This window comes from Canis lupus, chromosome 9 (genome assembly GCF_011100685.1).
Source record: "Canis lupus familiaris isolate Mischka breed German Shepherd chromosome 9, alternate assembly UU_Cfam_GSD_1.0, whole genome shotgun sequence".
Taxonomy (NCBI): domain Eukaryota; kingdom Metazoa; phylum Chordata; class Mammalia; order Carnivora; family Canidae; genus Canis; species Canis lupus.
The window spans coordinates 6174507-6197571 of record NC_049230.1 but is presented as its reverse complement, the minus strand read 5'-3'; the positions used below and the strand labels follow the sequence as shown (position 1 = coordinate 6197571).

The 23065-nt window shown below is 41.1% G+C and overlaps 2 protein-coding genes across 2 annotated transcripts in view; one reads left to right on the top strand and one right to left on the bottom strand.

Annotated features, from left to right (window-relative positions):
• Positions 1-7410: 7410 nt before the first annotated feature.
• Positions 7411-20253, bottom strand: SUMO2 (small ubiquitin like modifier 2). Its single transcript, NM_001252289.1, has 4 exons — positions 20094-20253; positions 18320-18451; positions 11460-11531; positions 7411-8065 (listed from the first exon to the last, which is right to left on the bottom strand). The coding sequence occupies exons 1-4, from the start codon at positions 20112-20114 to the stop codon at positions 8003-8005; spliced, it is 288 nt and encodes a 95-aa protein (NP_001239218.1). The 5' UTR covers positions 20115-20253; the 3' UTR covers positions 7411-8002.
• A 243-nt stretch (positions 20254-20496) lies between these two features.
• NUP85 (nucleoporin 85) overlaps positions 20497-23065 on the top strand; it is a 46654-nt gene continuing 44085 nt past the window's right edge. Inside the window, exon 1 of the mRNA XM_038546622.1 lies at positions 20497-21014. The gene's annotated coding sequence lies outside the window, so the exon portion shown is untranslated. The remainder of the gene's footprint in view (positions 21015-23065) is intronic.

Here is a 23065-nt window from a genome sequence, read left to right as displayed (position 1 = left end):
GTTCAAGCTCCACACAGAGCTTCCTTAAAAATAAAATGGGGGATCCCTGGGTGGCTCAGTGGTTTAGCACCTCCCTTTGGCCCAGGGTGCAATCCTGGAGTCCCAGGATCGAGTCCCACCTCAGGCTCCCTGCATGGAGCCTGCTTCTCCCTCCTCCTGTGTCTCTGCCTCTCTCTCTAAAATAAAATAAATAAATCAATCTTTTAAAAAATAATAAATTAAAATAAAATAAAATAGGGGCACCTGGGTGGCTTAGTTGGTTGGGCCTTAGGTTCAGGTCATCATACCAGTATCCTGGGATCAAGCCCTGTATCCAGCTCCATGCTCAGTGGGGAGTCTAGTCTGCTTGTCCCTCTCCCTTTGCCCCCCACAACCCTCCCACTCATGCTCTCTCAAATAAAATTTTAAAAAATAATAAAAAAGAATCTGCCTTAAATAATGTAAAATTGTCAGAAATTTCCAGAATGACAAGCCTTACTATTTACTTGCTCATGTCATATAATAGTTTTGACTAAAATCTCTATACTCCACTTTTTGCTACAAGATGGAGATTTATGGTAAAACATGATACATAGCTCTAGCTATAATGACCTTTGCTCCAGATGACCAACCCAATTGAAAATGGGACATTAATAAAATTATAGTCGATTCAAAAGATCAACACAGGGATCCCTGGGTGGCGCAGCAGTTTAGTGCCTGCCTTTGGCCCAGGGCACGATCCTGGAGACCCGGGATCGAGTCCCACGTCAGGCTCCCTGCATGGAGCCTGCTTTTCCCTTTGCCTATGTCTCTGCCTCTCTCTCTCTCTCTCTCTCTCTCTCTCTGTGACTATCATAAAAAAAAAAAAAAATCAACAGATCAGATCAGGATGAAAAGTTACAAAAGGATGGTTGCTTTTACAATCATGAAGGTTGGGTAGGCTGGGTGGCTCAGCGGTTTAGCGCTGCCTTCAGCCCAGGTCATGATCCTGGAGACCTGGCATCGATCCCGTGTTGGGCTCCTTGCATGGGGCCTGTTTCTCCCTCTGCCTGTGTCTCTGCCTCTCTCTCTCTCTGTGTGTGTGTGTGTCTCTCATGAATAAATATATTATTTTAAAACATAAAATAAAATCATGAAGGTCCATCATTAAATTTTAAAATACATATGTAAGACTGTATATCAATACAAACAAAATTTGCTCTAAATCCTTCGGTTCACCTAAAAAAACTAATGAAATATTTAAGACAGATGAAACCTTATGACAAGGAATGGTCTGACAGCTATTTCTTTTTTTTTTTTTAAGATTTTATTTATTTATTCATGAGAGAGAGAGGCAGAGACACAGGCAGAGGGAGAAGCAGGCTCCATGCAGGGAGCCCAACATGGGACTCGATCCGGGGTCTCTAGGATCACACCCTGGACTGCAGGCAGTGCTAAACTGCTGGGCCACCCGGGCTGCCCTACTTTTTTTTTTTTTTCCCTAACAGCTATTTCAATATTATAACAATGTTTTTCAAACATTTATGAAGCAGAATCCAAATATATAGATGAATAAAGCAGCTGTGATTTAAACTGAGCAGAGGTTATGAAATCCTGGCCCCTTCTGCTTCTCCATCCCTAGCTGGCCTTTCTATCCACTATCCTTTTTTGGCAGAACCCCATGGTTCCATGCAATTTCAAAACCACTGCCCTATATGTATGTTCCATTTTCACCTGCTTTTTAAATACAGTGAAGGGGAGAATGAGCAGTTATCTACTAAGCAGCAAGTGCCCTCTGACTTCACTTAGTTTCATGTTGCCACTTCCCTACTATATTCCAGTACTAATGTTCATTTCTACTTCAATTTAGAAAGCCTAGTAATCAGCGTTCCCAGTAAGTTTTTATAAACCCAGTGTTCTCAGACTTTCCTCAGAACTCAAATCTATTGTTCCGAAGCAGGTGGCAAGAAATTACTATTTAAAAGATGTCAAGAAATATTTAAAGCTCTAATAATTTTCCTTTAACATGGACATAAATCTTGTTGGCTTTTAAATTTGTTGCTGGGTATGTGGAGAGTTTTATTCAAGAATGCAATGTACAGGGGATCCCTGGGTGGCGCAGCGTTTTGGCGCCTGCCTTTGGCCCAGGGCGCGATCCTGGAGACCCGGGATCGAATCCCACATCGGGCTCCCGGTGCATGGAGCCTGCTTCTCCCTCTGCCTATGTCTCTGCCTCTCTCTCTCTCTCTCTCTCTGTGATTATCATAAATAAAAAAAAAAAAAAAAAAAAAAGAATGCAATGTACAATTTACTCAAAATAGAATAATCTAGAAGTTGTTCTTCACCACTTGATGCCTACTAAGGTAATAACTAAATTTAAATGAAACACAATATGCACTAAAATAGCATCTCTTGGCTCTCAAGCATGTTTTTTGCCTCAAATACTACCCACTTTGTTCTGACCCCTCATAATACCAACCTGCCCCAATTTATTCCAGAATGCCAGGGGAAATGGGCAATCTAGAGGGCCTTATTATTGGGATTTACTCCATCTAGTTTATGCAATTGGGTTTGAATCAACTTCTTAGATTATTTTCTCTCACTCTGATCCAGAACATGTTATAAGCTGAACCCAAATGAAATTGCAGACAGTTGACTATTTCTAACCTACAAGAACAGTAAACTATGATCGAACATTAATATTTTCTTTTTTGTTTTCTTAAATACTCTATGCCCAATAATCCTGAGATCAAGAGTTGCATGTTCCACAGACTGAGCCAGCCAGGCACCCCAATACATTTTCTTGTATTTTCTATTCCATTATTAAAATGCTACTCATGTGCTTTTGAATTTCACTAAGTACCTGAATTAATAAATCACTCATTGACAAGTATTTCTAACAAGGGTTAGAAACCCCAGGATTGCAGGGTGCCCCATGTCACTTCTGTGTGACTTAACCACACATATTTACACATACATTCTGTATCCATCACTCTTACAGCCAAATTTAGTATGCATCTGTCCATTCTTTTCTTAGCTATATCCTCACACACAAAGGCATATCAATGGCACAGGGACAACTGAAGGCGTTTGTTTTCTCTTGAAACTCATTTGCCATAATATAAACAAACCACCTGAGATATGGAAAATGGCAGTCACATTTCGCCTACTTTGTCAAAGGTAAACAAAATGGCACATATCCTCTACTGGTCTGACATGCCACTCTCACGTCCTTTTTAATCACTGAATTGTGGAGGGAGAGCGTGATTCCTATTTCCCCACTCTTTTCCTTCTCTAGATTGAGCTGAATAAAATGATGTGGATTTTGTTCGCTTTCCCCAATCCCATGCTACTATTTCTATATTTAATAAACAAGCAAAAAACTCCTCTAAGCCATCTGTCCTGCTCTCCTAGAGATGAATCTGGCCTCCTTTGCAAAAACAATTGCTAAAATTACAAACAACCAATAATTTTTAAAAAACAGCATGCCCTGAAAAATGTGAGAAAATTCTTCCCTTAATATTCTAAATTCTGTAAACTTGTGGCAAAGTTAGCCATATAATATGCCTTAAAAACATGAATTGCAAAAAAACAAACATTACATGACAATTCTGAGACTTCAAACAGTTTCATAAGGGCCCCAGGGGTATAGGAAATCCTAAAATGATCTCATAGTCACATGTCACTGCTTACAGGGAAATAACACTCCACATTCCAAATAGATTAAATTCCTAACCTGTTTATATGCTCTATTCTAATTATGTTCCAACTCTGAGGAACTCTTTTCATTAGCTAACCACTATACAGACTAAAATCTCACTATAAAGTACATGTGTGTCCTACTACATGGAGGACCACCTTCAAATCACCACCTACACAATCAGAATGTTGAAGCATGTAGTGGACAGGTCTTTGGTTCTTAGGATATTGGAGAATCAATATTCTGAGGACAGTTTCTCCTTAAAGACTCATTATTTTTTTAAGATTTATTTTTATTTATTTATGATAGAGAGAGAGAGAGAGAGAGAGGCAGAGACACAGGCAGAGGGAGAAGCCGACTCCATGCCAGGAGCCCGACGCGGGACTCAATCCCGGGACTCCAGGATCGCGCCCTGGGCCAAAGGCAGGCGCAAAACCGCTGAGCCACCCAGGGATCCCCTTAAAGACTCATTAGGACACAATTTAGCATTAAGTATTTATGAAAAAAATAACTGATGAGACAAAGATTGTATGGTTTTAAAAGAATAGAAAATTCTTGCTGTTTTTCATTTACATTAAGTGCAAGGCATCAGCAGATTATGGAATTCTGTTGAAACCTCAGCATCCTATGGCCCTTACTGCGCGCTGAAAATAATAACTTTTATTTAAAGAGTTCAGTACGTGGGAGGCATTGTGCTAGGCAGCTAAAACGTTTATTATCTCATGTAATCTTCACCATCCACAAGGTGCTTAATTAACTCTTAAGAGTTGTGATGATGCTTCCCAGAATTGCTTCTCAATTCTATACTGCTTTGAAAATACATTTCTAAGGTAGGACCCAGGCACAGGTATGTTTTTAAAAGCTTACCAGGAGATTCTAATGCAAAACCACAATCCAGTATCAGTGTTAGTCATATTTAAAAGCGGCAGTATGGGGATCCCTGGGTGGCTCAGTGGTTTAGTGCCTGCCTTCGGCCCAGGGCGTGATCCTGGAGACCCAGGATCGAGTCCCGCGTCGGGCTCCCTGCATGGGGCCTGCTTCTCCCTCTGCCTGTGTCTCTGCCTCTCTCTCTCTCTCTGTCTATCGTAAATAATAAATAAATCTTTAAAAAAAATAAATAAAAGCGGCAGTATCTTAACTCAAAAATAAACCTCAGCAGGACAGTTGGATCTCTCCAATACACTGTAACTCCCACAAAGACCTTGGCAAAATTCTCCAAAAAACTTCCCTTATATCCAGGGATTCTACTTTCTACTGACCTCCTGCAGTCCCAGTCTCCTACATAGAAGTACACACTCTGACCAGAGTCTCCCATTTCTCCTCAAACTAGGTTACTACTCCCCGTCATCCATTCCACATCTTCCCCTTTAGGGAGAATATAATCTGATCATCAGATCAAAGTAATTTCCACAAAATCATGAACAAGCAAAAAAATGAACCAAACAACTTGATACTATTTTTGAAAAGTTGCTAATACCTTTTGCCTTCGCCTCAAGCAGTGTGTATGAACAGGAGTGCTTGGGAGTAAAAACTTTCTCATTTCCCTGTACAGAACTGTGTTCACTTAGATATTGTTTGCCACTTTAAGGATATGAACATGGGGTATTATTTGTTTGTTTTAAATTTATTCATGAGACACACAGAAAGAGAGGCAGAGACACAGGCAGAGGGAGAAGCAGGCTCCATGTGGGACTTGATCCCGAGACTCCAGGATCATGCCCTGGGCCGAAGGCAGACGCTTAACTGCTGAGCTAACATGTGGGGCATTAATGTGAGCGCAGCCAGAAAGAGTGGAGCTAAATTGTCCCAATTAATCACAATGGCAGTATTAAGTCCCATCATTTGAACCTCTCCTCTGAAGGCAAAAAAAATTAAAATGCAAAGATTACATTATTTTCAATAATTATTTTCAAAGTGTTACTTAAAAAGTGCTCCTTAGGAGGGAATCCCTGGGTGGCGCAGTGGTTTAGCGCCTGCCTTTGGCTCAGGGCACGATCCTGGAGACCTGGGATCGAATCCCACGTTGGGCTCCCGGTGCATGGAGCCTGCTTCTCCCTCTGCCTATGTCTCTGCCTCTCTCTCTCTCTCTGACTACCGTACATAAATTAAAAAAAAAAAAAAAAGTGCTCCTTAGGAATGCCTGGCTGGCTCCCTAGAGAGAGGGGGCAACTCAATATTGGGGTCATGAGTTCAAGCCCCATATTATATATACAGATTAGAAATTTTTTAAAAAGTTCTATAAATTTTGCATAGAAAATTTGTCTTTCAGGGCACCTGGTGGCTCAGTCGGTTAAACATCTGCCTTCAGCTCAGGTCCTGGGATCCCAGGGGTCCTGGGATCGAGCCACCTCATCAGGCTCCCTGCTCAGTGGGGAAACTGCTTCTCCCTTTCCCTCTTCCCCTGCTCCTGTACTCTTTTGCTCACTCTCTCAAATGAGTAACTAAAATCTTAAAAGAAATTGAAAAAAAAAAAAAAAAAAGAAATTGTATCAGGTTTCTGTTTAGATATTCCTCCCAACATGGCAAAAACTCAGACATGACATGTTAGTAAATTCCTACTTAAATAAGGCCCACTTCAAGACCCTTTACATAATAAAGTTCTCTGGCTTGAATTATAATCCTAATTTTTAATTTTTAGGGCACCATCAAATTCTACCACTTAACAGTACCTAGTACAACAAATCAAGACAGGCACTTACCTAAGAATTCTTGGGGGCAGGGTTCCCACACAGATGCACAATATAAATTGTAAAAGTAGGTTGGTAACATTTTACACACAGGAAAATAAAAGTTGTTGGCTCAAGATTAACTCATATATACAGAATGAAAAAACTATGGAACAGGGGCGCCTGGTTGACTGTCAGAAAAGCATGCAACTCTATCTTGGGCTCATGAGTCCAAGCCCCACATTAAAAAAAAAAAAAAAAAAAAAAAAAGCCCACCCTACGTATCACCTGCTGCCTGGGGAAACTCTCACCATAAAAACGGGGGATGTAAAGAAAACCTATGTTGCAACAGTGGTAGAGTGAACTAATTGACAAGTCATGACAGGACTTGGGGACCTGATGCCAAAAGGCCACACTGGTGAATACGAAGGGTGGAAATTCAGTTTCTTGAGTACCAATATGGAAAAACTGAATTAACAGGTATCAGACCTATTCTCCAGTCCCAGTTTCAGCTCTATTATGTTTACTCGTTCTATGGCTGTTACCCTTCCCCATACAACTGTATTTAAAAACCGTGATGCCCTGCATATTTAAGTCTGATAAGCAATGGATAGATGTAGATAAATATTTTGTCCTTTACATGGAACAAAGACTCTATTCTGGGTTAGGGAATAATTTATTCATCAAAGTGGGGGCTAGAATGGTTAAGTGATTTATCAGCAGAGTTAGCAAACTCAGAACTTTCTCCTAGCTGCATGTAGTAATCCAACCTGCCAGGTACTGGTTACAGAAATTATTTGGGAATAAATCCACAACATTATGACCTAATTTTTTTTTTTTTTCCTGCTAGTAAGGTTGCATTATCTTGAACTGCCTAAGCTTTTTAAACAAAGAGGCTGAAACATTAGTTGCTAGTCATTTATAAACTTTGTTATTCTTTGTTTTGCATCGTCTGTCAGGAATGCAGTGTAGCTTTACTTCTTCCTTGAAATGTTACTTCTAACAGGCCTACTCAATTCATGTTTTTTTCCTAAGCTTCAACTTTCTCCTCAATATTCTTCAGAATAAAGAAAACAGCTCATTTTAAACAAGAAGTTTATTTAAACAACAAGACGCTTGACTTGAAGGGAAAACTATCTAGGATTCATTTCTTTTAGAGTAATTTATCCCTACTTAAAGACAGATTGCCCTACATGTAACAGCTACGTACAAAAAAGTTATAAAATTGTCCTTGGTTTTACAATGATAAATGAAAAACATTAAAATTCTCCAATCGAACAAGGTATGCAAGGATTTTTATGTTGTTCTTTTTTTTTTGTTAAACAGTGAGAGCAAAATAACTTACTGGAATATAAAGATAAGAGCTGACTGAGCATGCCACTAATGGAGAGAGGGGGTATTTTCACAGAAGCAGTATTTTCCCCCATCCCATCTCCATTTGATGTCGATCAAAACATACCATTGGCCATTTAGTTAAAAAAAAAAAATGCAATATGCTTGTGCACATACACAGTTACTTTATGTACAATAAAGGAATGGGGAAGGGGAAAATGAAAGAATAGAGAAAACTATACTGTAGTAGTCAGGATGTGGTGGAACCAAATTACGGCTTTCTATTTGAGAATGTCTTCTTGGTCTGGAGGAACAGAGTTCTGGAGTAAAGTAGCAGGTTCCCTTTTTAGTAGACACCTCCTGTCTGCTGCTGGAACACATCAATTGTATCTTCATCCTCCATTTCCAACTAGCATACAAGAGAAGAAAAACAAATGGAAGGACACTGATTATCAGCTCTGAAGATTGTAACTCTTGGACTTTAAGTACCCTGAAACTGCACAAGTTCCACCCAATTCCAGTGTTCGTTGTTGCAGACATCCTATAGCTTAATGTAGCATCAGTCTTAGGTTTATTTAATTTAATTTTTATTTTTAAAAGGTTTTATTTATTTATTCATTCATGAAAGACAGAGAGAGAAGCAGGCTCCATGCAGGGAGCCCGATGCAGGACCCGATCCCAGGTCACCAGGATCAGGCACTAGGCCAAAGGCGGCACTAAACTGCCGAGTCACCTGAGCTGCCCCAGTCTTAGGTTTAAATGAACTTTTCACTTGGTCTTAATTATATAAGGACTATAAAAAAACTTAGTTTTTCTTTTTCCTTTTTTTTTTTTTTAAGATTTCTGTTTATTTATTCATGAGAGACACAGAGGCAGAGACACAGAAGGATAAGCAGGTTCCATGCAGGGAGCCCAAAGTGGGACTTGATCCTGGGACTCCAGGATCACACCCTGAGCCAGAAGGCAGACGTTTAACCACAGAGCCACCCAGGCATCCGTAAAAAACTTAGTTTTTAAGTGAAAAACCTGAATATGTACGTGAGTTACATCACCTCACTTTTAATTATTGAAAACAAAAATATTAAATGATAAAATATACCATGACAAAAATAAATGATATAAAATAAAAACGGAATAAGTAAGTAAATGGGAATAAGAATGATATGTGTAAAGGATTGACCGCGGTGTTGTTTAGATGAGCAAAAGACTGGAAATAACCTAAATAATAATAAAAACTCAAAGAAGTGTGGTACACTCTTAGAGGAAATACCACACATTTATATGTGCAGAAACGGAACCATCCCTAAGCTATATTAGGCTAAAAACAAAACTAGGTAGTGGGGCACCTGGGTGGTTCAGTTAGTTGGGCATTTGACTTGATTTTGGCTCAGGTCACAATCTCCAGCCCAGAGTCAGGGTCCCAGCTCAGCACAGAATCTGCTTAGGATGCTCTCCTCTCCTCACTCTCCTCCTCTTCCCTTCCCTCATGCTCTCTAAATAAATAAATAAAATCTAAAAAACCCCTAAAAACAAAACAAAACACCCCACTTAGACAGCAAAAGTGGTTATAGTATGACTATGTTTGTGTTTTTAAAAGTGTGTGTGTGCACACATATAGCATGAATGCATCCTGGCATGGGCACAAAGCATAGCAGTTAGCTCTGTGCAGTAAGGGAAGGGAAGGGGTATGCACAAGGAAAGACCTCCTAAAAACTACTTTCAATTTTATTTTTATTTTTTATTTATTATTATTTTTAAAGATTTTATTTATTCATGAGAGACAGGAGAGAGAGGCAGAGACACAGGCAGAGGGAGAAGCAGGCTCCATGCAGGGAGCCCGATGTGGGACTTGATCCTGGGACCCCAGGATCACGCCCGGGGCTGAAGGCAGATGCTCAACTGCTGAGCTACCCAGGTGCCCCCTACTTTCAGTTTTAAACTTCTATTCACAAACTAAGTTTGTAAGGCTCACTCCCTACATATTAAACAAAAACCGACCATTCTTTCTACCAGAGTAGAAAGATCTTGGTATATACAGCAGCACTGTCAAATAAATAACCTTTGTAACAGTTTGTTATGCTGATAATTAGTCTCGAAAAAATATGTTCCAAAACTGGTAATTTGTGGGGGAAAAAAAGAAACAAGAACCCTGGGTACCTAAAGACAAGAAAGGGAATCATTTCTAACAAAGTTCAAATACACTAAAAGTAGGACTGTGGCATTAAAATGTTAATGACTAAGTCTCAATTCCCTCTTTTGTAAAATGAAATAGCATTCAGTTATGAGAATTAAATGAGTCGAAGAGAGTATTTAACGGAATGGTGGGCACATAATTATATTACTATTAAAAATGGTCATTAAGATGTTCTAATTTATCATAATTCTGCTATTTAATAAATACTGTGAGAATTCTAAAATGAATCAATTTCATTCTACAGTGAATTCAATTTCAAATGCTAAAAGGAATTCAATTCCACATTTAATATGAAGATTTTATGATGCAGTTCTGAACAAACCTATAGTTTAATATTTGCAGCCAGCTTTGTAGAGACAAGAACCTGGGTTTGGTGGTGGGTGAGAGTATCAAGACAGAAAATACATTCTAAACATCCAAGTTTAGCATAATACGTTTTTATTCTTTTTTAAACCATCAAAACATGTCTTCAGCCTATCTACTAAAATAAAACCCCCGGGATGTTACATTTTATAGTGAAAACTTGAAATGCCTTCAAAGGACAGGAGTTTTTCACCAAGAGAATTCAGCTCCTCCTTGTGGCTACCTAAGATAACTGCTTCTTAGAGACTCACCACAAATTACTTCAAAATATTCTTTCCTGAAGGACAACTCAGATATTTCAAATTTTTGAGATTATCAACAAAAACCCAAACAGGATGGGCTGCTTTACTCATCATATTTATCACTTTCTAGTTTTTACGGACTGAAAAAAAAAAAACAAAAAAAAACAAATTCAAAAGTAGAAGGGCTACAATTGACATTTCTATCAAAATATTTTTCCCCCAACTAGAAGTCTTAAGTGCAACCTGAGAGGGTAAAAAGAAACAAAGAGCTTCTGCCATAGAAGACTGTCCAGCTGATCCCTTACAAAGTGAAAGAACTAAAGTGATGTGTAAAGAGGTTAAGGGATCAGCGTCATCTTTGGCAGAAGACTTTAAGAAGCCACTTATGGGATGCCTGGGTGGCTCAGTGGTTGAGTGTCCGCCTTCCGCTCAGGACGTGATCCCAGAGTTCCGGGATCGAGTCCCACGTCGGGCTCCTGCATGGAGCCTGCTTCTCCTCCCCCTGCCTGTGTCTCTCATGAATAAATAAATAAAATATTAAAAAAAAAAAAAAAAGAACCCTACTAATCAAGCTAAACAATCAAGAGACTTCCCATCAGAGCCCCAAGATTCCTTTGGTTCACAAAGACAGGTAAGAGAATTCAGCATGGGAAATCAAATTGGTGAGGATCAACAGCCAGCCGATCACCTGTGGGGGAACCTGGAGTATGATCAGGAGCTGCGGCGACAAAAACAGCATTCTCAATTATTTTCCCCAAATAATGCTGGCAACAAGAATTGATTAAATTAACCAAGTGACCTGTCAGATTCACAAAATGATAACTGGATATTTAAAATTTGACATTTCCTGAAGAAATACTAACTCATTTTCTTTGAGTTCTGAACTCTGATAAAAACAAAAAACTATTATTCCAATGTTTGAAAGTCCACAAATTAATAAACAAGGCTGTTGAACAAATTAAAAAAAACACTGACTCTTCTAGTTAGTATATAGAGATTTTTACCTGTGCAGGTGTGTCTGTTTCATTGATTGGCTGCCCATCAAATCGGAATCTGATCTGCCTCATTGACAAACCCTACAAGAGAGTTTAAAAGCAGTAAGAATGCAATGAAACAGTAAGAACAAAAACAATATGCATGTTTAGCCACAAATAAGAGAAATCTAAATAAACGATCAACTTGTTAACATTGCTATGTGGATAAAAAGATTTAGGATGATTTTCACTTTCTTCAATCTAGGTTTGATCTTCTTTGGAAAAATCTTTTATTAAAAAAAAAAAAGGATTTTTTATGGCTGTCCAGGTGGCTCAGCTGGTTAAGCGGCCAACTCTTGATTTTGGCTCAAGTCATGATTTCAGGGTCCTGAGATCAAGCCCTATGTCAGGTTCTGTGCTGGGCATGGAGCCTGCTTAGGATTCTCTCCCTTTGCCCCTCCCCTAACTCGCACTCTCTCTCTTTTTTTTTTTTTTTTCTAACTCGCACTCTCAAACAAATCTTTTTAAAAAAAGTTTTAAAAACAGCTGTATTGCTTTGAAACCAGCTACTCCAAGCTTAAACAGACCATACCTTGAGTCAAACTGCCTTTAAAGGAGTTAGAAAGACACTGAAATTTATTTATTTATTTTTTTTTTTTTTTAAGATTTTATTTATTTATTCATGAGACACCCACAGAGGGAGAGAGAGAAAGAGAGAGAGAGAGAGGGAGAAGCAGAGACACAGGCTCCATGCAGGCTCCATGCAGGGAGAGGGAGAAGCAGGCTCCATGCAGGGAGCCTGACATGGGACTCGATCCCGGGTCTCCAGGATCAGACCCTGGGTTAAAAGTGGCGCTAAACCACTGAGCCACCCAGGTTGCCCGACACTGAAATTTAAAGTAACAGATATGCACAGTATTCTTCCATGCATATTAAGAACTCTCCAAAAGGGGTGAAAAAAAAACCCGCCCTTAATAATGCAAACTGAAGTCACCTAAATAAATGTAATGATTAAAAATTTTGCCTTGGGACGCCTGGGTGGCTCAGTGGTTAAGCATCTGCATTCAGCCCAGGGCGTGATCCTGGAGTCCAGAGTCCCACATTGGGCTCCCTGCATGGAGCCTGCTTCTCTCTCTGCCTCTGTGTCTCTCATGAGTAAATAAAATCCTTAAAAAAATAATAAATTTTACCTTAAAGCTACTTAACTTTCATTTATACTCAAACAATTCCTATCACCAAGCAAGAATAACCTATGTTTCAACCCAGCAAAATGCTAGGCACACCACAGGAATTCAACAAGTTCTTACTCTTGGGCAGTCAACATTTCCTTTTTTAACCCCCAGGCATTCAACATTTCCACCATAACCATCCTAAAACCCACTCGTAAGTGCATAAGCTTGAAACTGTGGAATACCTCAAAAGAACCACCTGCTTTTTTATTTATATTTCTTCTTAGTATGTACCCTGATCAGCAATGATTATATGTCAACCTCTCACTAAAAAAGTAGGCTCCAGGAGGGACAAGAAACTAAGACTGTATTGGTTATACTGCAATCCTTGCACACAGTTGGCACTCATGGATGTCACTAATGGAATAAAATACATGAAAAGCAGCATCTAACTTATGTTTCATTTAAAAAAAAATAAATCTAAAAAAAATAAATAAAAAAAATAAATAAATCTAAAGCTACTAAGTTGAGGAGCAGCTTTATTACAAAAAAAGGTAATTTTAAAATTACATTATGGAGTTTAGCCTCTAGAAATTTTTATATGCATTCAAGGAGATAAATGAGCCTAATCATGCCCCTTCTGCAAAACAGATTCCAGGGGCACCTAGGTGGCTCCGTCAGTCAAGTGTCGTCTCATCCATCATGATCTCAGGGTCTTGGGGTCCAGCCCCACATTGAGCTCTCTGCTCAGTGAAGTCTGCTTCTCCCTCTCCCTCTGTGCTCTACCGCCCCAAATAAAATCTTTTAATATGTTTTTAAAAAGCCAGATTCCAAAGTTTTACTAATCATTACCTACCTGACGCAGGGGTGGGGAGAAAGGGAAAGGAGCAATGCAGCAAAGCTCTTAACTGCAGCCAAATGAAGACAAGATAGGAAAATAAAGTATCTTTGGAGACATGCTGTAAATATATTAACTGGAAAAACAGCATTTTAGGAAGCATCCTACCAAAAAAAAATCACTCCTGTACCAATCACAAACTATAATTATTGTTACACAAATCCCTGCTTAAACTTAAAATGAAACTCAGTTTCTAGGACTAGAATATTGGAAAATGTGCTCAATAAACAGTTCTATGACACCTGTATTCCATTATTTAACAAGGATTCATTAAGTCTGTCTTTAAAACTATCTCTAACATGAAGATCATATTACGTCCCTTTAAAACTCTAGTCTGTGACACATACCACTTTCAGATTAGCCTTGTCTTGAGGAATACAAGCAATTCTCAGACCAGATAGGGGACATCCACAATCTCAATCCATTCCTCATGACATCCAAATTTGTGATTATGCAAAGCAACCAAGAATTAAATGCCAAGCCATTAGCTACTAATTACATACTTACTAACACTCCATTAAGACTCATTGCTTTAACAAAATACTAAGCCATAGGCTGGGCTCTTTCTCTACTATGCCCCCTAGTAAGGTCCTAAGGTCAATGGCATGGTCATTCAAAAGGGGAAAAAAACACAGGACCAAAAACAAGTATCTTATTCTTTTATTACTACCTGTTGACAGGCTTTTCCTTGTCAATAAGAGCATTTCTTTTGCTACAGATCAAAAGTCTAAAATTCAGGAAACTTGCCTCTCAGATTCCATAAATTATGTAAATTCAAACAATGAATCTACATTAAACCAGTATTAGGTTCCACTTCTGAGTAAATCTCTAAACTTTGCTTGAGCTGTGCCACAAAAGAGCTGTGCGAGGTTTGCTCTTTGGATCCCCATTTCTTCATTTCACAAAAATGAAGTGGACTAAACCAATAAATCAATCTGTGCTCTCTGAAGCTATCTAACATTCCAAGAAATAATCTGTTATAGTAAATGTACACTATAATGGAATCATATGCCTTCAGTCAAAAGCTATATGGCTGACAAAGTGAGTAAACTCAATTCTACACACGAATAGAAACCTTACAAGCCAACCTCTGAAGGCAGTTTGAATGTTCTCTATCACTTTATAAGCATTTACTGAAACATCGTATGTATGTCACATACTGGTCTACGCTCGACAGAAATAGGCCCTATGCTCGTGGAGACAGCAATACAAAAAAAAAAAAAAAGTGAGAGGACTGAGTGATGGGAGCAGAGGGACTCTGAATTAATCAGAAAAGTCTCTAAAGTTAGTAACCGAGCAAGAATGGAATCAAATCATTGATGGCTTAGCACTATCCAAAAGAAATATGTGAGCCACACATGTAATTTTTAATTTTCTCACTGCCACATTAAAAGCAGGTTAAAGGGACACCTGGGTGGCTCAGTGGCTGAGCATCTGCCTTCTGCTAAGGTTGTGATCCCAGGGTCCTGGGATTAAGACCCGCATTGGGCTCCCCATGGGGAGCTTGCTTCTCCCTCTGCCTGTGTCTCTGCTTTTCTGTTTCTCATGTATAAGTAAAATTCTTAAAAAATTTTTTTAAAGCAGGTAAAATTTTAATGTTTTAAATCAATATATTCAAAATCCTATTGTTTTAAAAATTGATGTTTGAAAAATTGAGACATTTTACTTTTCCCACTATGAATTTTTTTTTAAAAGATTTTATTTATTCATAAGAAACACAGGGAGAGAGAGAGGCAGAGATACAGGCAGAGGGAGAAGCAGGCTCCATGCAGGGAGCTGGACGTGGGACTCGATCCCAGGTATCCAGGATCACACGCTGGGCCAAAGGCGGTGCTAAACCGCTAAGCCACCTGGGCTGCCCCTTTTCCCACTATGAATTTTCAAAATCTAGCATATATTGTACTCTTAATAGCACGTATTACTTTGGACTAGCCATGTTTCAGGAGGTAAACAGTCATATATGGCTACTGTTTTATTTTTTTTAAGATTTATTTATTTATTCACAAGAGACGGAAGAGAGAGAGGCAGAGACACAGGCAGAGGGAGAAGCAGGCTTCTCACAGGGAACCTGATGTGGGACCCAATCCTGGATCTGGTGATCATGCCCTGAGCCAAAGCCAGACCCTCAACTCAGATGCTCAACTGCTGAACCAACCAGGCATCCCATGGCTACTGTTTTAAACAGCATTGGTTCAAGTAGAGAACATATTTTGTTGATAGATTATACAGATCCTAATGTTCTGACCTCCCAACTAGATGTAACATACTACTGTTTATGGAGTGAGGACACCAGAGAAAAAGATTTCTAGTAGAATCGAATCTTTTTTGCATGTTGTTTGAAATGCCTATTATATATCTACTGGAACTCCTCCAAAGATCCAATACCAAGTGAGTTCATTAGAAAGTAAATATGATCATTCAATTAATCTTGATAGGAAATCCTTAGTCAAGAATCCTTAATGTCAAAAAACAAAACAAAACCCTTTATCTATGCAAGTTAGACTGGATAAATGTTTTTGACTTCTGAAAAGCTATACCCTCACTTAAAAAGCAGGATCAGCCCAATTAGGTAACACTTTAACTCCCTTTTCCTTAGAGAGAAGCAAACATTTGAAAAGTAAACAGGGACCTTGCTTCAATCAGAACTCTGAGGTTATTCCCAATTTAAAAAGAAAATGGGAATTAATCTTTCCAAATTTTTCCTGAATCTGGTCTTCAAATCATATTTGCATTCCAAGTGATATGCAGAATTATTTTTTTTATGGATTACCAATGCTTCTTTTTCCCCTATTCCAAATCAAGAGTGGCCCCAAATTTAGTCAACTTAACTGAAAAAATTAAAGAGAAACTTTATTTACGTAATACACTAAATTTTAACATGCTACAAAAACCCCCAAATTCTTGATTGACCCACTAAACTCAATCTTATAGAACAATCTCTTATAAGGACAATCTGCAATATGAGATATACTGTGTCTTTGGTTTTTCTGGCACAGTGTAATGCACATGGTAGGCATCTGGTAAACATCAGGTAAGTAAAAAGTTCCCTGGGGTCCCTACAGGAAATACAGAAGTTTTATATATGAACATCTTAGAATTAGTAGAGGTTATCAATAGATATGTATAATAAAATGTTAATGGTTAAACTAGGTGGCTAAAAAATAAATAAATAAATAAACAAAACAATCTAGGTGGTAAGCACATGGGTATTCAATGTAATATTTTTTAAAATTTTGTTCTACATTTGATTTCCATATTAAGTTTTGAAAAATAGGACCTTTTAAAAAATACATGACCAGGGTGCCTGGGTGGCTCAGCAGTTGAGAGAGTTCAGACCACGGCGTGATCCAGGGTCCAGGATCGAGTCCCCCATTAGGCTCCCTACAGGGAGCCAGCTTTTCCCTCTATGTCTCTGCCTCTCCTAAATAAATTTAAAAAAATCTTAAAATATATATATATGTGACCACTTAAAATCTAAAATTTAGTAATGAGAAAAGATATGCAGAGAACTTTGTTGAAAACCATTAAATCTAACCGTGAGTTTTTACTTTGTAAAAGGTGTGCTATGTAAAAGTTCTACAAGAGGATTACCTTTTAAAATTCCCCTGTAACCTGAAGGGGCACTAGTGTTCAAATATGGAAGATGCTATTAGCACAACTAGGAAGTACATATATTTACCAGTTGTTTAAAGGGATTTCACCAAAATTCTTCAAGTACGAGTACACTGAAAATTGTATCTTTTAAGGAATTGTGAGATTAGTTTACATATGAAAATAAGAATCCTAAACTCATTATTCTAAGTAAATTAGGCATAAAATAAACCCTTAATCTCAAAAATAAATTTATCTTTGTTTCTTCCAAACACCCTTAGAGCTCATGGAGAAATTCCAACTATCAGCTCAATCTCCCAACTTCTATAGTTTCTATTTTGAGCCTACTTTTAGGACAATTTGCAATGCAGACAACTTGTTAGTCTAAAAGAATGACTTTCCCAACTTTCATGTTTACATTCAGGGTTGAATTAAAAAGAAAAAAAAAAAAAAAAAAAGCTTCTGCTAGGTTATTGTTGAATTAACTGATCTAGGTATCAGTTTTTGTTATACTTGCAAGAGTCATCTTCAAAGTTGCCTCCATATGGTTACAGACTCAATCTCACAAAAGGAAGCCTCTTTGTCTTAAACTCTGCATTCACCTCCCAGCATCTATCTATTCACCTCTACTTCCTCTTCTTGCTGTCCCTTTACTAATCTCTGAGTAAAATGTAAATGTTGTTATAACATAGGAGTGTTTTTGCTAGACTCAGGAGGTTAAAGTTCTTGACCTATACCATTAGTTGAGAAAATTTTGCAATTTTACAAGTTTCAGGAATATTGCAATGTTGTTAAACTCACAATTTTATTTCCAAATTGGTTTAAATGCAGAAAATAAGTTCTTTTGACATTGACATGACACAAATTTTAAATGGATTAAAGAAGGGATGAAGGAGGAGAGGAAAAAAAAAAGCCTGACAAGAAGTTTTCATCAGGTTCATTCTTATTTTCTTATAAAAGTAAAATCACATCCCCTCAGGGACAAATTGCATGTTGTGACTATAATTTGATGTATTCTGGCATAGGACTAGAATCTTACAGAGTATTAACCAAACCACCTAAAGGTTTTCATGAAGCATTAACATACCAAGTGCATGCTAGAATTGAAATGTCAAGTAAGGTGTGTTCATTCAACCAAAGATAATCAATATGCCTGCTTAGTTTCTATCCTCAAAAAAATAAAGTTTTATTTTTCATAAATTTTATTGGAAGTGCATATGTCAGTTCCTCACCTGTCGTTCACAATAGGCTTTCATTAGTTTACTAAGTGGTGTATGCCTCTTAATCTTAAACTGCACCACAGAACCATCCTGCCCCGCCACCTTCAAATTAATATGATCGTTGTTCTCAGTCTTCACTCCTTCCTGTTGAAAGAAAAATAAAAGTATAATTTGGAAAATGTGAAAAACAAACACCTTTTTAAGTAGCAGCAGCTCAACTTGCTTCAGAAATCAACAGGTTTCTCATTCTGTACGATAAAAGAGTATACAGCTGTTTTCAGCCGCTGAAATCAATCTGAAAGATGAAAATCCTGGAGCAACAATATTAAATAGCTGTCACAGAAACCGAAAAGGAGCCTACATGCTATTCCATCAGCGATAACCATCGATTTTTAAAGATGGGTCCCACTCAATTCACTTAAAGGCACTCCTGCATCTCAATTTTCTAAAATGGCATATTTTATCCCTCAAAATGTCATTTCTCCTAAAAAGACTAAAAATAAGCATCCTTTCTCTTTATAAAGCGCTTTAAGTACAGAATGCAAAGATAAAAAACGTAGAACCTGCCATTGAAAACTCATTACAACTATTTTGTTAAAAAGTTACCAAACTCAGCTCAAGAACTTAAATCTCAACTACATTAAAAAAAAAAAAAAAAAAAACACACACACACACACACAGAACACATTGAGGAATAACCTTCGATTCTCTCTGAAGCAGCCGTAGTAACTTAGAACCACTATTCATGTTCGCCTGTATTAGCAGCCTCACTTTTGTTTATTTTCAGTTAAGAGCTCTTATTCTCCCCTCCCCTTTGTTGTCATGGGTCAAATGCAGTTTTCTTCCAAGTCTTCTCTGTAGATTTCCACCCAACCTGCAGTTCACCAAAATCAAGGGTGGATGGAATGCTGTAGCCCCCGCAAGTCACTTCAGAAAGGAAGGGGGGAGGGGGTGTCACAGAACAAACCCCACTTAAGTCCCGTGTGCCAGGAAGAAGTGTGAGCCCTAGTCCTCACGGGAAGAGCCTCCTGGTGCCTCAAAACCCGCGTTAAAAAGTTCAGCCCTACGAAGTCTCTCGGCTCGCACCTCTGCCTCCAACTTCTCGAAACCGCATGGTCTCCTCAGGTTAGGGGTGATCTGGCACCCAGGGGAAAGCCCCTGCCCAGCCCCCTGGGGACCCCCAGGCTGTGAAAGTGGGAAATACCCCCCAGGAAGCCCCGAGCCCCCGGCCCCTCACGATGGCCCAATGGGAAGCCCATCGGCAGCCCATTGATTCGCTCCGAGCCCTCGCCAGGCCAGCGCGGCCCGGGGCAGGGGTCCCCAGATGCCCGCAGCCCCCACCCCTGAGGGGGAAGCCCGGGGCGGAGGGAACTCCCCGCCACCGCGGAGGCGGCAACACCCGCCGCGGCCCCGCACGGGGTCCGCGGAGGGTGGGGACACCGCGCGCCCTAACGCCCCTCCGCACGCGCGCCCGGCCGGCCGAGCCCGAGGAGCTCCGCTCGCGGCCGGTGGGCCCGCGGGCGTCCGCGATCCGCCCGCCCAACTCGCGCCCGGCGCGCACTCCGAGGCGGCCGGGGGCGGGGGAGGGCGGCGGGGCCTCCTCCGGCGCGGGAGGGAGGAAGAGGGGAGGGAGGAAAATGGCGCGGAGCGCCCGGGCCTGAGCCGCGGCCGGCCCCGTGGGGGGCCCAGGAAGGCGCGGGGAGCCCGCGGCGGGCTCGGGCCGGACCCCGGCCCGCGCCGTGACCCCGACCGCGCGGCGAGCCGAGGAGGCCGGCGCCGAGCTCACCTTGGGCTTTTCGTCGGCCATGGCGAGTGCCGGAGTCTCCTCAGCTGCCGCTTCACAAAAGAGGTACCAGGTCCGCACCGAACGAGCACACAAGCAGCACCAGGAGCGGCAGAAGAAGGAGGCGGCAGCGGTGGAGGAGGGAGAGGGCGCGCGCACGTCGTGCGCTCCCTCCCCCCACCCTGCGTGCGCGAGCACGAGCCGCCGGGGCTTCCCATTGGTTGCCGCCTCGCGGGAGCGCGCAACGCTTACATAACCACCCCCACCCCCCGCCTCGCACCGCCCCGGCCTGGGCCAGGCGCCCGCCAGGCCGGCGGGAAGAGGCGCGGACACGCGCACCCGGCCCGCCGCGGGGGCGCGCCTGGCTCTGGGCGGGGCTGTATTGTCCTCCTTCTGTGGTGGAGCTTAATCAAAATGGCTTCCAGCTGGTCCTAGGTGGGGACGAGGAGGCTTGAGGCCTAGACGTGAGACTCCGGCCGGGGAAGGCAGATTGATTAGGGGAGGAAGGGGGGGCCTCAGTCAAGGCCCCTGAATGAGGTTCTGGGAAAAACCCCTCTTGTTTGGTGGCCCAAATGCAGCTTTCCACACGGTTGGAGGAACATCACACTCACTCAGCCTCTCATCCTTGGAATTTTAAAGCTTCAGCCTCAACCCGCTTCCCACCGGGCTCTTGCCTCAGTGCGGTCCCTACTTGCGTCTTGCTGGTAAACCCGTACTTTGCTAGCTGAGGAAAAAATGTTCATCCTACAAACTCCTTACTCATGGCCTGGCTCCCAACCTCCAAGAGGAAACAGGATCCGTCAGAGAGAACCACCCGATGTCGAGCTCCAAACCAATCGGTCGGGTTAGAAAAATAGAAGTAGGTCCCTCCTGTCTTAGGAACAATCCTGACTTCGGTGCAGTGGATTCCTCCCGCTCCTCTAGGTAGGTTTTATTATTTCCTCCGTCCCTACACTTTCTTTAATTCCTCCTTAGCAGAGAAAAAGACTCTCTCGATTCTATTTCCTTCTTAAGTTACCACCATATCTCGCTCCATTCTTGGCCAAACATCTTGAAAGACTGTCCATGCCAGCTGCCTCCACTCCCTCACCTCCCACTCACTCCTCAATCCACTGCAATCTGGTGCTGTCCCCGGAGCTCCACTAAAACTGCTCTCTGCAAGGTCACCACAGATTTCTGGGCTGAATCCATTGTACTTCCCAGTCTTCTCCTCTCAACTCCCTCCCTGTGACTTTGGGCTGTTGACTTGGGCGTGTCCTTGATCCCTTTGCAATTTTTTTCCTCCTCTGTCTTTCCCTTAAATATTCCTTGCATTTTGCTTTAGATCCTTTTCTCTTATCCTCTCTTGGGAGGATTTTACCCACGTTCTACTACACCTATAGCTAATGATTCTCAAATATGTATTTATAAACTAGATCTTGCGGTAGCTTCCAACCCACAAATCCAACTGACCTGTGAACACCTCCACTTGGATGTCCCAGAGGCACCTCAAACTCAGCATATCCCAACCAAAATTCCTTTCACCCTCCGGGACATGCCCTTCTCCTTTGAGTTCTTGGTTCACCCAATGGCACACCATTACAACTGTTGCTCCTCCAAGCCAGAGAGCCAGGGGACATCCTGACTCCCTATTCTTCATCCTTGCCCCTCCACATGGAATGGATCTTTGAGTCTTATCTCTTCTTTTTAAAAATATGTTATTTATTCATGAGAGACAGAGAGAGAGAGACACAGAAACAGAGACACAGGCAGAGGGAAAAGCAGGCTCCATGCACGGAGCCCATCGCGGGACTCGATCCCAGGTCTCCAGGATCATGCCCTGGGCTGAAGGCGGTGCTAAACTGCTGAGCCACCCGGGCTGCCGGAGTCTTGTCTCTTCCACCTTCTAAACGCCTACCAAATCTAGCTACTTCTCTTCAGCCTCTGGTTTCTGGGCTAGTCTGCATTTGCTGGGCTTCCAGATGATCCTTCATGGGGAAGAGGAGGCTTAAGAACCTAGATGTAAGACAAGCCAACAAAGGCAGATTGATTGGGGGAAGCCTGAATTCAAGTCAGCTTACCCCAAGTCTACTGCAATAGCCTTCTGTTTTGTTGGTGTTTTTGTAAGGTATGTCTCTCTTGTGCCTGTATATTTGAGTGGATCAGAATCATCTGGGGTACCATTTTTTTGTTTGTTTTGTTTTAAGCAACCTCTACTCCCAACATGGGGCTTGAATTCAACTCCTTGAGATGAAGAGTTGCATACTCTACCAACTGAGCCAGATGGACACCCCTAGGGTACCAGTTTAAATACATATTCCTCAAAATTAAAATAAATGCATATTCTTGGGCAGTGTGGCTCTGGAATCCCCCGTTTTTAACAAGCTTCCCTGGTGATTCTGCTGCACCCTGGTCTGAGAACCACAAACCATTCTAAAGTAAAAACAAAAGAAAAAGTTTCTACCACTCCTAGGTTCAGTGGCAATCCTCTGCCTTAAAGGGTAAAGTCCAAAATTCTAAATAGACCTACAGAGCTCTTTGAGAGCTAATCCAGGCGAACCATTCTAGCACTTTCTCATCATTTCCTCCTGGAAGTCTCTGCTTCAGTCATATTCAATTACTTGGGGTTCCTGAATGTGCCTGCTCTCCATCAACTCTAAGCTTTTGTCACTGTAGGACTCAAAGATTCAATGAATAGGTAAACTGAAGCTATGACTATGTGTAAGGTCCTATGCTAAGCATTGGGCAAAGTCCCTGACTCAAATAACATAATCAGGTTGGGGTGGGTAGGAAATACACAAGAAGTGAAAGGGGAAGAGAACCAACTGCCAGGCGGCAGTCGCTGAGTGGGGATTTATTAATATTAGCTCATTTTCTCCTTACACAAACCCTTCCAAGTAAGTGTAGTATTTATTTGCTACCGAAGGCCAGAGGAGTTAAGTAACTTGCCCAATACCACACAGCTGGCAAGTAGTGTTGATTGAACTTCTGTATGC